At 38.9% G+C, this 12,864-nt stretch overlaps 1 protein-coding gene across 2 annotated transcripts in view; it reads right to left on the bottom strand.

The window, feature by feature from the left end:
- Positions 1–130: 130 nt before the first annotated feature.
- Positions 131–12,864, bottom strand: part of GLB1L (galactosidase beta 1 like) — a 16,587-nt gene continuing 3,853 nt past the window's right edge. For both annotated transcript variants that reach the window (XM_072418050.1, XM_072418049.1), the window contains exons 3-17: positions 11,737–11,906; positions 10,037–10,187; positions 8,722–8,782; positions 8,531–8,625; positions 7,901–8,081; positions 7,375–7,433; positions 6,672–6,793; positions 6,513–6,553; positions 5,836–5,954; positions 5,260–5,334; positions 5,051–5,140; positions 4,859–4,972; positions 4,415–4,546; positions 3,944–4,168; positions 131–1,578 (exon numbers count right to left, since the gene is read on the bottom strand). In XM_072418050.1, coding sequence (XP_072274151.1) covers positions 1,375–1,578; positions 3,944–4,168; positions 4,415–4,546; positions 4,859–4,972; positions 5,051–5,140; positions 5,260–5,334; positions 5,836–5,954; positions 6,513–6,553; positions 6,672–6,793; positions 7,375–7,433; positions 7,901–8,081; positions 8,531–8,625; positions 8,722–8,782; positions 10,037–10,187; positions 11,737–11,906 — 1,839 coding nt within the window. In that variant the 3' untranslated portion in view covers positions 131–1,374. The remainder of the gene's footprint in view (positions 1,579–3,943; positions 4,169–4,414; positions 4,547–4,858; positions 4,973–5,050; positions 5,141–5,259; positions 5,335–5,835; positions 5,955–6,512; positions 6,554–6,671; positions 6,794–7,374; positions 7,434–7,900; positions 8,082–8,530; positions 8,626–8,721; positions 8,783–10,036; positions 10,188–11,736; positions 11,907–12,864) is intronic.

Genomic DNA, 12,864 nt, shown 5'->3' with positions numbered 1-12,864 from the left:
CTCCCCCCAACCCGGTGCTGGGGAAAACGCCACAAACTCCAACGGCAATTCTCCTATCCCCAGTGCCGCCCCTGTGGCTCTACAATAACCCCCACCAGTTGTGCAAATTTACTTAAAGCAGAACTCCAGGTACATATAAAAAAAATCATTTATTGATTGATCTTGATCTTATTTATTGATATTGATCATTCAGTTAGCATAATTACATGATTTTGTATTTGTCTTATGCAATTCGTTAAGGTGCATTTAGAGAAAATCATATCAACAAACTGGCTGTGCATACCTATAAAATCCTTGGGCAATCATTATATTTATTTGCCTGCATTCCTGAGTTCAGGTTAATTTTTTGGTTACAATCAATAAATACTGGGATTGGGCCTGCAGGCAGGCTTTCCACCTTTTCTTTCCAGATCAGTGCATATACACTGATCAGGCAAAACATTACAAACCACCAACAGGTAAAAGGATTACCATTAATTATCTGGCTACAACATGTCAAAGGGTGTGATATATTAGACAAGTGAAAGGTAAGTTTTTGAAGTTCATGTGTTGGAAGCAGGAAAAATGGGAAAGCCTGAGTATCCAAATGACTGTGAAGGGTGTGACTAGGCCAGTAGCCAGAAAAATTCCGCCTGCTATTTTTTTCACATTAACAATGACCAGCTGGGCTGTCACAGTCCTATGGTGCAATAAATATTAGAGGATCATCATTTTTTTATAAGTTGCTTAAGAATTCATCTAATAAGTGCCCTAGCTTCCCCCACCTCTTATATTGTAAGCTTTTCTGAGCAGGGTCCTCTCCTTCTGTGTCACTGTTTGTATCTGTCTGTCATTTGCAAACCCTATTTAATGTACAGTGCTGCATAATATGTTGATGCTATATAAATACTGTTTAATAATAATAGATGAGATGTTCTCAAATATAGTACATTGCATGATTCACATAGTAAATCCACACCTTTACTAGACATGATTGCTGGTACCTAGAACCTCTAGGTCAAGTCTGATCAATCTGTGGCCTTCCAGTTAAGGTCATACAAGTCCCAGCATACTGTGCCTGCAGGCTGCTTGAAGTTGTAGTTCTTGGGAGCCAGGAAGGCCACAGTTTGCCCATTCCAATTCTACGATGCTGCACATTTTGATTTTGAATCAGATAAGTTCACAACTCATGCCTGAATTAGCAGGACTGCATTATTTTATGATAGCCTGAACCATCCCAGAATTTTTATTTCTCTGGCTGCAGTTCTCAGCTGTCTGACTATGCACAATAACATCCTGGAGACATGATATAACAATATAATACAATTGTAATTTGTACAATTGAAGCTTTACAATGAATCTCCATTGTACTTTGTTGACAAGTACAGTAGGGTCTCATCTTCTTGGTAAAGTGCCATTCAGTATGGGTCGGTCAAGGAAGACTGCTATGGGCCAATCTGGTGCACGTTCCAATTCCAATATAGTGATTCGATTCGGTTGGGATAAGCTCAGAATATTGCTGGGTACATACAGGGTGATCTGAGGCCCTCGAGCAGGCCAGTATCTTCCAACGTTAAAGCCATTTATCCAAACTTGTCCCTGAAGCAGAACAACATTTAGCCAACAACAATACAAAAAGCAAACTGAATCGGCAGATTTCTAGCATGGGCATAATACACATTGGGGCTGATTTATTAAAGCTCTCCAAGGCTGGGAAGGATACACTTTCATCAGTGAAGCTGGCTGAACCAGCAAACATGCAATGGATACCTTCAAAGTAATTTGCTATTTGTTAACAAATGTTTTCAATCCTGGACCAGATCCATTTCAGGTTTGCTGGATCACTGAGCTTCACTGATGAAGGTGTATCCTTTCCAGCTCTGGAGAGCTTTAATAAATCAGGCCCACTGAGACCATAATAAGCCCTGAAGTAGATAGGACCCAGAAAACAAGATGGGCTGCCTAATGCACTAAAATAGTTTTACAAGCTAACAATACAGCACACCAAACAGCAATTTATTATGCAGCTTTGTGATGCACTGCATTGTTATAAAGAAAAAATAAAACAACAGGGTGCCTAGTGTGCATTGCCAAGCATTACAGCAACACATTAGCATACATCTTGCCTGGATGGTGGAATATTGTAACACACATGAAAAATTCTATCAATGGTTCATCATCTGTATCAAGTTGTACAGCAAGTAGCACTTTTGCTACATTTTTAGTTTTAGTTGCACTTTAATGACGCATGTAAACAGTAAGGATGAGCGAGCAAATTTATTAAACTTGGTCTCGCGGCAAATTGGGCCGTCCTCACTACCAAAAATGAAGGTGAGAACGGCCTTTGTAAATTCGGCCGGGGAGACCGCATTTTTGGGACCTGCAAGACCAATTAGGGGAGCAGAGCTGTCCTTTACTAGTTGTATGTGTTCTTGGATAGAGTTTCTCTATCCAAGAACACAGGAGTCCTGTGTTCCTGGATAGAGAAACCCTGTCCAGGAAAACATACTACAGGGCAGCAACAGCAATCAAGGGAGCGGAGCAGCTCTGCTCCCTGATTGCTGTTGCAGTCCTGTACTATGTGTTCCTGGGACAGCACCCTGGCCTTTGTAGCGCTAGGTCCCAGGTCGAACCTTAGCCAGGATACTATCCGCATGGAGTTTGCAGGTTCTCCCCGTGTCTGCGTGTGTTCCCTCCAGGTACTCCAGTTACCTCCCACATCCCAAAAAACATGCAGTGAGGTTAATTGGCTTCCCCCCAAAATTGACCTTAGACTACATTCATGACATATGACCATGGTAGGGACTTTGGATTGTGAGCTCTTTGAGGGACAGCTAGTAACATGACTATGGACTTTGTACAGCGCTGCGTAATATGATGGCGCTATATAAATACTGTATAATAATAATAATAACAACACAGTGTGAGTCTCACGGCTGGCTGCTCATGAATGAATGCAGTGTGGGAAAAATCCTCTGATTTTTCCCATGGCTGCCTTCATTCATAAACGCAAGCCGCATGACTCACTCTGGGAGGAGGAGCCTTCCTCAGCCAATCAGAGAGCACTAGAGGTTTTGAATGGAAGGAAGGTTTTGAATGCCTTAAAAGAAAAAAAAATTGGTAGAATTGTTGTGTACTGTTTTCTGTTGCTGAGCACCAGAGAACCTGCTGACATTATAATAATAAGTCTTATTAATAATAATCTCTTACTCTGTAACACTTTCCAGCACAGTAATATTTTGATACATTTTTCTTTCATCCACTACCATGCAATCCACTGCGAGAAAAATGTAACAGATGTATCATAATATTACTGTGCTGGAAAGTGTGTTACAGAAGTAAGAGATACTTATATTACAATGTCAGCAGGTTCTCCTGTGCTCAGGGAACAGAAAACAGTTCCTTGGTAATTTGAAAATTCGAAAACCGTACACAACAGTTCTACCAATTTTTTTTTTTTAAGGCACTAGAGGCAAATGGGGAGAAGTCCCTCCATTCAAAACCTCTAGTGCTCTCTGATTGGCTGAGGAAGGCTTTCCGCAGCCAATCAGAGAGCACTAGAGGTTTTGAATGGGGAGACTTCTCCCCATTTAACCTCTAGGGCCGGGCATTTTCTCAATGATTGCTGCCATGCAATCAGTAAAAAGAGTGTGCGATCTCCGGGGCACTGGAGGTGAATTAACCCTTAATCCCCTGGAGATCGCAAACAGGAGGATTCCCAGGGCTGAATGCAGCTCTGGGAATCCTCTTGTTTTTATTTCCTCGATCTTCCGATGGTTTCGCGCATTCACTTTGCCGAAAATTTGCGGAACCATTGGAAGTTAGAGGAAATTTTTGCGAGACTGACAGAGGCATTCTTGCTCATCCCTAGTAAAGAGTACAGTGATTTTTATTTTTCACATTTGTATGATCAACAGTAATTTTGAAAATGAAAAATTCTTTCCTATTAGACATTGCTTTTTACCTTTGTCCATTTGGAAAGTTTAAGGAATGTGTCTCCCACTGCAGTGATTTGAAAAGTTCCACTGTAGAAAGTTGCACCAGTTCTGCTCTGCCATTGTGGATTCATCCGTATGTGATTATCTGGAACATATGGCCACCCTGCAGCGATTGGGCCATCTATATCAAGAGAGTACATCACCCAGTCTGTGAGGATATCTCCCCCTAGAGTCAGGTTTCCCACCAAACCCTAGAACAAAAAACAACACAGTATAAAATACTTAGACAGCTACCCACACACAGCTTATTAAAAGGACATCAGATGTACATGCTTCCTATAAAAATAGTCACACCTGTGTCCTCAGTAGAACATTAATATTATTATTATTATTATTATTATTATTATTAACAATAATATTAATAATAATAAACAGTATTTATATAGCAACAACATATTACACAGCGCTGTACATTAAGTTGGGATCACTTCCTTTACCTTAAAATCATTCACGTCTGCCCCAAAATTGATTCTGCCCATATTTTCCACCAGAACATCTAGCCATTCTCCTGCGTTCCCGGTCACATTAACATCACTGATGCTGTCTCTCTCCAGAACACCATAGAATCGCTGTGTAGACAAAAGTGAAAACAAGGGTATAGTGATAATGAACAGTTCTATACCTTATCCTACTCTCATCCTGCTGCTGCAAACACACAAGATTGTGTTGTCTTTTTAATTCACCATCTACACCATTAGGAAGAAATACCTGACCAATTGGGCCTGTAGACATGATCTATTTATCAACCCCAGACTATGTGAGATGACAGGGATTGTAAAATGTAAACTCTATTGTTGCCTTTAAAGTGGTGTGTAATATTGAGGGTTGGTATAAACATAAATTCATAGCAAATAAAAAAAACACAATAAAGTTTTTCCTACCCCGCCAACTGAAATGTATGCCCGGTCATGGACTCCATTAAGTTGTGATGAAAGAGGAATGAAGAACGGAATGTCAAAGGGCAGGTGGGTCCTATACAGCACAAATCCAAATACCTGGGAAAGGGCAAGAAAAAAAAATGAGTTGTGTTTGGCAAATATAATTTACTGTTTGTAAAGAACAAATGAGCTTACCTGTTTCACATCCTCAAAGGTAATGGGGTACTGGGTTACAAAGGGTTCACCCCTTGAGAAAACATCTAGAAAATCGACAAGATCACCAATCTGTGTATATAAAATATCAATGAGTATTGCAATGAAAGTGATTCAACACTCATTGGGTATTAGGCCATAAGTATTGGAAAGAATAACAAAGCCATATTTTATATGAGTCAGACACTTGCCTTATTCAGAGAAACTAAACCATAGTAATATTTTGGAGTGGGAGGAGGAAAGGGACCTTCTGGAACTGATCGGAACTGTAAAATATTAAAAATGTTTATTAGTATTGGGAAATCTAATCAACATTAGAAAATAGAAGAGCTCCAGATGGAAATTGTTGTGTTAGCTTTGGATAGTTGTTTTTTAAGGGCTAGATAATGCATCCTCCAGCCAAGAAAGAAAACAGGGTTTGTCTACCCACTGCAATTTCTAATATACATTGTCCAGGTAAATCAGACTAAGCAATTTCAGTACAGGGGGGTAACCCATACAACTGTACAGGATTGAAGAAAAGGCTGGAGTTTAACTTCAAGTAATCTCCAGTACAGTTTTTACCTTCCCTTTCCCTTCTCTTTTGTCTAAACAGCAAAGCTTGTGCAATGTGTATAAACACAATTCAAGTTGAAAATGTTAAATATTCCACAAAGACCAATAGAAATTTAGATATAGAATCTAAACCGTGAATGGTGGCCAGTGAACGCAACATATTTTTATAGGTTATGGTGTATTGGTAAACAGGAAGACAGAGAAAGAGACACCTTGCTAATTATAGATCGGATTGCCATTAATTTATCAGTGGGATCCCCCGCCTCTGTCATGGGTGCGTCATAATCGTAGCTTGTTGTGATAGGCTTGTATGTGTTCTTAAAATCAGCTCCTGAGAATAAGAACAAAGTTACAATTTGAACACCTTATTAATGCAATATACCAGCACATTCTCTCAAGAATGACATTTTTATCCATTTTAATATTTAATTTAAATCAGCTAAATATGTTCCAGGTGCATCAAAGTTTAAGGTGTTCTCTGTCCCAAAGCTTGTTCTCTCCCCTACTGCCTGAAAAGAAAAGCCTCCCTTCTGTCAGCATACTTGAATGGGAGTGGGAGCCTTGCTCTCTGTAGAGAAGCAGTGTCTCTACAGAAGTCTTAGGTGTCTCCAAATGAGTCAAACCTATGGCTGTACAGTCGGCAAAGCTCACAATTACCATTGATCAGGGACCTCTGGCTTAGCATGGGGCTTGTTGGACCACTGCACAGAGATCACTGTGTCCCCACCTGGCTCTGCAGAATACTAATAAAAACTTCTATACCTAATTTCTGGCTGATTTTAAAGAAAATAATTAAGACTTTGCACACCTTTCATTTTGTACCTGGAATATATTTGGATAATCTAAATTGAAAGTTTAATTCAGCTGTAAATGTTAAAGCATGACTTACCATTCCAGTAGCCGAAGTTGGTGCCTCCTTCAAACATATACCTGCATAGGGAAGACAGAAAACAAGTTATGCAGGATATCAATATAGTCTGCCCCATCCAGTCAAATTAATAATAAAAAAGCATTCAAAGCTCAAAATTCACATCAATCTAAAGCTTACATATTGACACTGGCTCCAGTTTCCAGTATGTCCTGTAGACCTCGGCTTACTTGTTCAGCTGAGCTGCTAGCATGTTTCTCCCCCCAGTAATCCAGCCAACCTGTGTAATACTCAGAATTCACCTAAAAAATGGATGGATAAGTATGTCAGACATTCCTGTACACTAATATGTATTCCATTACAACTTTCAACAGAGCTTCCACCCCTTCTGCAAGACAAAGTAGTCTCTTGTAATGTGTACTGCACACTCAACACCTGACAACAGCAAATTAGAAAACAGCGGCCTTTGAAACAGATTTTTTTTATTTGTCTTCAGTTTGGCTTCTGCTTCTACTGTAATAAGCCATCCATACATATGTGTGCAGTTGGGAGATAGTGTGGCCATAATGTGTGAACGTTATAAGCGACATTTAGGTCACTGTCAGCCCATAGCTGGCTGTCTGGTAATCACATTGCTGCTTTTACATGTGTGCAGAATGCACAGATTCACAGAAAAATATTTGCATAAGAAAAGGAGTAAAGAAGGGAGGTATAACAGATGTTGGGTTAATATACATTTTATATAGGTCACAAAAAGGAAGAAATAGGTCAGGCAAATCCTTCAAATTACCATCTTTCTAGTTTCTATATGCCAGGCATGCTGTAGTTTACAGAATGTTTATCTATATCATGTGTAGATTTTAAAAAGTAAATACCAAGTTACCAGAGGTCCCCTGGGTTGCACTCTTCGCAGTAATTTAAAGGCTTTTGTAGCGTTGTCCACTGAAATACAAAATAAACGGACACTTACAAAATAAAAGGACCTAGTGAGAATGAGTGCAAACATTTACATTTACAATTGCATTTTGTACTAATGAGTCATATCAGTCATGAGCTGTGTTAGTCAATCTCCGTACAGTAAACTTTGCCCAATCAATCATCTATATTTATATCCCAATTACAGAATGTGCTCATCCATACAAGTCCTACCTACCACAGGTTGACAACCATGTGGGTGGGTACCTGCTCCCAGGCACTCAGTTTCAACTACTATGTGTCCAGGAGCGGTAGGGAGAAAGTACTGGCATACATTTATGAGTGTTTGTTAAAACACTTAAGTGGTTGTGGTTTTCTTGCCAAATGTCAGAAAAAGGTCATTGGTCATTTGCTGCCCTCAAGAACAGAGCTGTGAAAAGTCACCACAGTTGCACGAACACTGCGCTAGCATTACTGTGTTGCCTGTTACTGACCTGGTCCAAAGTCCACAGTGGCCAAGAGTCCCTGCAAAGTCCCACACTTGAGCTCTTTGTTTGTATTGCCATCAGTTGTAAACAGCACTACATCATCACCCAGGTAGACTCGAAATATGGTTTGCAGATGGCGCAGGTAACTATAATCACAAGCATGAAAGCTGCCATATTCATTTTCCACCTGCAGAATCAGGATATAACAAATAAGCCTACTTTAACAAAATATCAGCGGCTCTTATTCTTCTACATTAGTGGGTGCACTAAGAACTAAAATCTTATATAAGGTTTAAGTTATTGGGTTTAATGGTTGGATTTAGATCTACCTTACAGTAGTTTTCCTTTAATGATAACACGTTAATATCTTAACCAAGAGGCATTGACTAGCACCACTCTGTATATATAACCTTATGGGAAGATTTTGGTTGGTCTGGTGACAGTCTCCTTAAGACTAGATTCATTTTACATTTTGCTGTATTTTATACTTTATTTGTAATTAGCATGTTGGTTAATATATAAGAGCAATGCAGAGCTTCTCTGTTGTTTTGTTTTCTTTTCCAAAATAAAGAATCAGATAACAGCAATATATGAGTCCGCTAGTGATGCCATTAAGAATAAGATTTATCATATTACCTGGAGGCTGATGATGTTTCCCCCATTGCAGTATAGGCGTGGACGGATTTTGGGAAGCAGGACAGATAGCCAAGAGTCCACAGCATTCAAGTAATCTGGAATTATAGTTCATGATATATGCAGTGAGAGTCTGGGCCATTTATATCTGTTTAAATGCATTAAACTATAGATCCTAAAAAGCAGTGACTTACCTGGATCTGAGGTCCGCAGAGCTATATTCTTCTTATGCAGGAGCCAGGCTGGAAGTCCTCCCTAACACAAAAATCAGCATCAAGGACTCTGCATTACTGTTTGTACAATATCTGCAGTGCTCTTAACAATTTGCATTTCTTTGTCACTTTCCTAATGTTTAGGTACCAAAGGAACACAGTTATAAGTGGGATTATGTCAAGTTATTATCCAATTTATTGAGATTCTGGTTGAATCAGTGTTGTGGCAGAAATACATGAACAGCAATAAAAATCTTTTTGGCATGTTAAACAGCTTCCATATAATGTATGTGTATCCAATAGTTGCCCATTAGGTTTTCCCATTAAGCTATATATATATATGTAATGCAGAGATGTATTTACATTTTGTTTGGCCTATAATATACTTAATTGCTTGCTTACATGTGGCGGTGGGCAGACAGCCACAACATAACCACCTGCCTTAATCTTATCTATTAGCAAGAACTTTACCAATACTAGCTAACCACACTCTCAATTATGCAGGAGATAGACACTTGCTCCTAGGGTGTTTTAAAAAAAAATCAGCTAGTTTGTATTCATGTGCTTTGATCAGCACTATCCGTGTTTACAGGAAAAGGGAGGGCATTACGATGACTTCAGAAATGAAAGTTGAATGAAAGAAATGAAAGAATTGGCAGTCTTAAAGTGTAATATATTGCAGCTTACCAGTCTTTAAATGTGGTAGCTGCATTTGTTTCCTTTTTTCCTTTCAGATTGTTATGTCTTTTATTTATCTGATTTTCCTGCTAATAAACACATTTCTTTTCCTAGACTGACAACGCTCACTCACTGTACTGTACTAAAGAGGTTGTCACTAGACTGCTTGGAAAATTGCTAACAATTTAAAATAACAATTTAAAATTGCTAACATTTTTTTAAATACAAATTCAGTACACAGGATGACATGATAATTTATATCAGAACTATTTTTTTGTGACTTGAAGAAAATGCATGTAGCCTAAAACTATTGGTAACCTACAATATATGTTAATTGTGGATAAGCAGTACCCACAAAAATGTACCTTTTTTTGGAATTCCTCTCTAAAATAGCAGTGCCCCTCTTAGTATGTGAGCTGCCTAGACCTGCAACATAAGATCTAGGGCACTGTCAATTTTAACTCCTAGTATTGGGAGATAATAAGCAATAAAGAAGCAAAGCTACTTCTACAACTTGATGGCTGCCTCCAAATATTGACACAGTGAAAAACAAAGCAAGTCAGTAATAGGGAAAGATGAGCTTCTTTTATTGTTTAGCGACACCCCCCCCCCCCCTTACCATGTCCCATTCTGCACAGATATAAGGTCCAGGTCTAAGGATGACAAGCAGGCCAAGTTCCACGGTCAGGTCAAGGAAATGCTCCAGATCCCGATCTCCATCAAAGTTAAACATTCCAGGCTGAGGCTCATGGAAATTCCAGGGCACATATCTAAAAAGAGATGTTCATAAAATACAGAATTCTCAATTTATGATTAACTAGAGATGCACAGTGTGAGGGTAAATAACATTCTACACAACAATACCCTCTCCACGTACAGATCTTCCAAATACAAAAAAACTCTCTATATATTTGACTAGCACTAAAACATCAAAGGGTTCTTCTTTAAGGCCTGGCTTTTAAAAGGGGCGAGGAATGTTCCAAACAACAGTAACAAAATCCTTTTTAAATGCTATCCAAACCAGTGTATATAAGGAATGTGTAGACAGGCATAACTGGCAAAAAGATAAATTGCTTGAAGTCTTCTTTGCAATGAAATTGACTATTTCAGGGAAGTGGAAAGTAGAAAGAAACGATCATGCGTTCAAGTTTTTAAAGTAACTGTCCATTAAAAAAAAAAAAAAAAAAAAAAAAGTCATTTTCTGACATGTATAAAGTACAGACACCCAGAGGTCCTATGCATACCTACAGTAGCATTCAGACCCTCCTGTTAAGCATTTCTGATCAAGTTCTGACTTTTTCAGGTAGTGGTAAAGCTTGGTCCCTATACTCCTGTTCCCCTATACATTTCTTTTGGCCACTCACTATAATGAGGTGCCTTATTAGCCAACATGAAAGTACAGGATGCATTCTAGGTGCCTGAACTTTTTACCCCCCATAAGCTTTTTTTCCTTTCTGTAGGTACTTGTTTGCTTGTTTCACTGGACATATACAGTGTGACTTCAGGTGTATTCCAATTAATCCATTTGAGAAGTAACCTCTTTCTGACCTGCATTCAATCACATCCTGTGCTGCATCAACCTGATCAAGCTGCTTTTGCAATGCCATTCAGTTGTATGGGAAGAAAATAATGTTTTTAATACAAACAAGTTTGATCCCAGAGGCCCTAAATTGACTAAGTCACTTTAAGCAACTTCTATGTTACATAGTTGTTAAACAAATACGGGTTACAGCATTCTGGCTGCTGCTTATGCTTCAGCTTTGCTCCCTTTGGAGTGCTGACCTGTTTAGAAAAGTTTTGAAAGCTGGGCAAGCCATGGACTAGACTAGAGTTACATTAAACCCCATGCATGAGCAGCTCAGCTGTTTTTACAGATTAAAAAAAACGACCAGGTAGGTAAGAATGCTTATTGAAGAAGGGATTTTGCCTGTCCCTTTCTGCAATAAAGCCCTGCCTGGTTCCTTTAGTTAATCTTGAAAGAACCAGCATTTGCTGATTTGACAGCAGGCATCATTGAACAGTGCCGAACCACTTACTGACTCTCATTCATTCTATACTGGGTTGCCATGGGTAGACACTATACGAAACATCCCCCCTCAAAGTAGTGGTTTAGTGACTTGATGAACCAGTAATTGAACAAAGCCTTAGGGACACGTCTACATGTAATGTTGGGGCTACATAAATATAAAATACCGTGGATGAGGCCTAAAAAATCAGTTCCATTTAGACGTACTGTGAAACTGAAAGTAACAAAAAAGAAATGATAAAACACATGGACACAGTGTGGATGTAAATAAACTACAAAGTAAATGTGCTTACACCTGAATGGCATTCAGTCCGGTCATGTACATCTTTAGAAGCCTGTCCTTCCAGTATATGGGTGGCACTCGGAAATAGTGAATGCTCCCTGAAATATACCGGAAGCATGATCCATCTTTCAGGAAGCAGTCTCTGGTGTAGTCTATGGTGAACGATGGGTCACCTTGGACCTGTTGAAGACAAAAGGAAATTGTGCTAGTATCTTCATCAACATGCAGGTGTTACAGCTGAAACAAACCGCACTGTGCATACACCTCTTTCGTGCTAAAAAGAGAATAAGAACTTCCTCATATTATGGTCTATTTATGAATTAATGAACTATGAATTTGTTTCACTGTTTCAAAAAATATAAAAGTGGCAAAACTTCCACTTTGTAATGCATATGTTATGGTTTAAATTTAAGTATAAGACCTTGGGCTTAAAAACTTTTACAGCATGGGAAGTGCTTACACATCAACAGTGTTTCTGAACCAGGGTAACAAGGAACCTTTGAGTTTCTTCTAGATGTTGCTGGGGGCTTCTTGAGCAATGTGCAACAAGTGTCTCTGAGGTCAATTCAATAGATCCCAATTTTGTAAGGTTGACATTCTTCTTAATGGCCAGCTATATAAGAGACTTTGGATTTGATTTATTAAAGACCTCTAAGGCTGGAGAGGATACACTTTCATCAGTGAAGCTGAGTGATCCAACAAACGTGGATTTCTTCAAAATCATTTGCTAAACATTCCAGGTTTGCTGGATCACCCAGCTTCACTGATGAAACTGTATCATCTCCTGCCTTTGAGAGCTTTATTAATTCAGGCCCATTCCACCTACTAACCAGGCTAATGTACTGTGAGCTGTGGATATAGTAATTATAATGAGGTTCCCCAAGATCTGGAAGTTATTACAAAGGCTCCCCCATCTTAAATCAATTGAAAAATACTGTGTATTAATGACTGAAATTGAATCAATAATACTAATTGTTCACAGTTCAAAAACTGGAATTTGTTATATACCCACCAAGCATTTGCAATTTGTCCTTTTACCCATTTGCACTTTGTCCTCAATATCTCATCAACTGCATAACAGTTATGATACCAAGAAGAATGTTTGAGAACTTTTTGTTAAAACAAAAACTTTACCATT

The sequence above is a fragment of the Pyxicephalus adspersus genome, chromosome 7 (genome assembly GCF_032062135.1).
Source record: "Pyxicephalus adspersus chromosome 7, UCB_Pads_2.0, whole genome shotgun sequence".
NCBI classification, from domain to species: Eukaryota; Metazoa; Chordata; class Amphibia; order Anura; family Pyxicephalidae; genus Pyxicephalus; species Pyxicephalus adspersus.
This window is presented reverse-complemented; position numbering and strand designations above follow the sequence as displayed.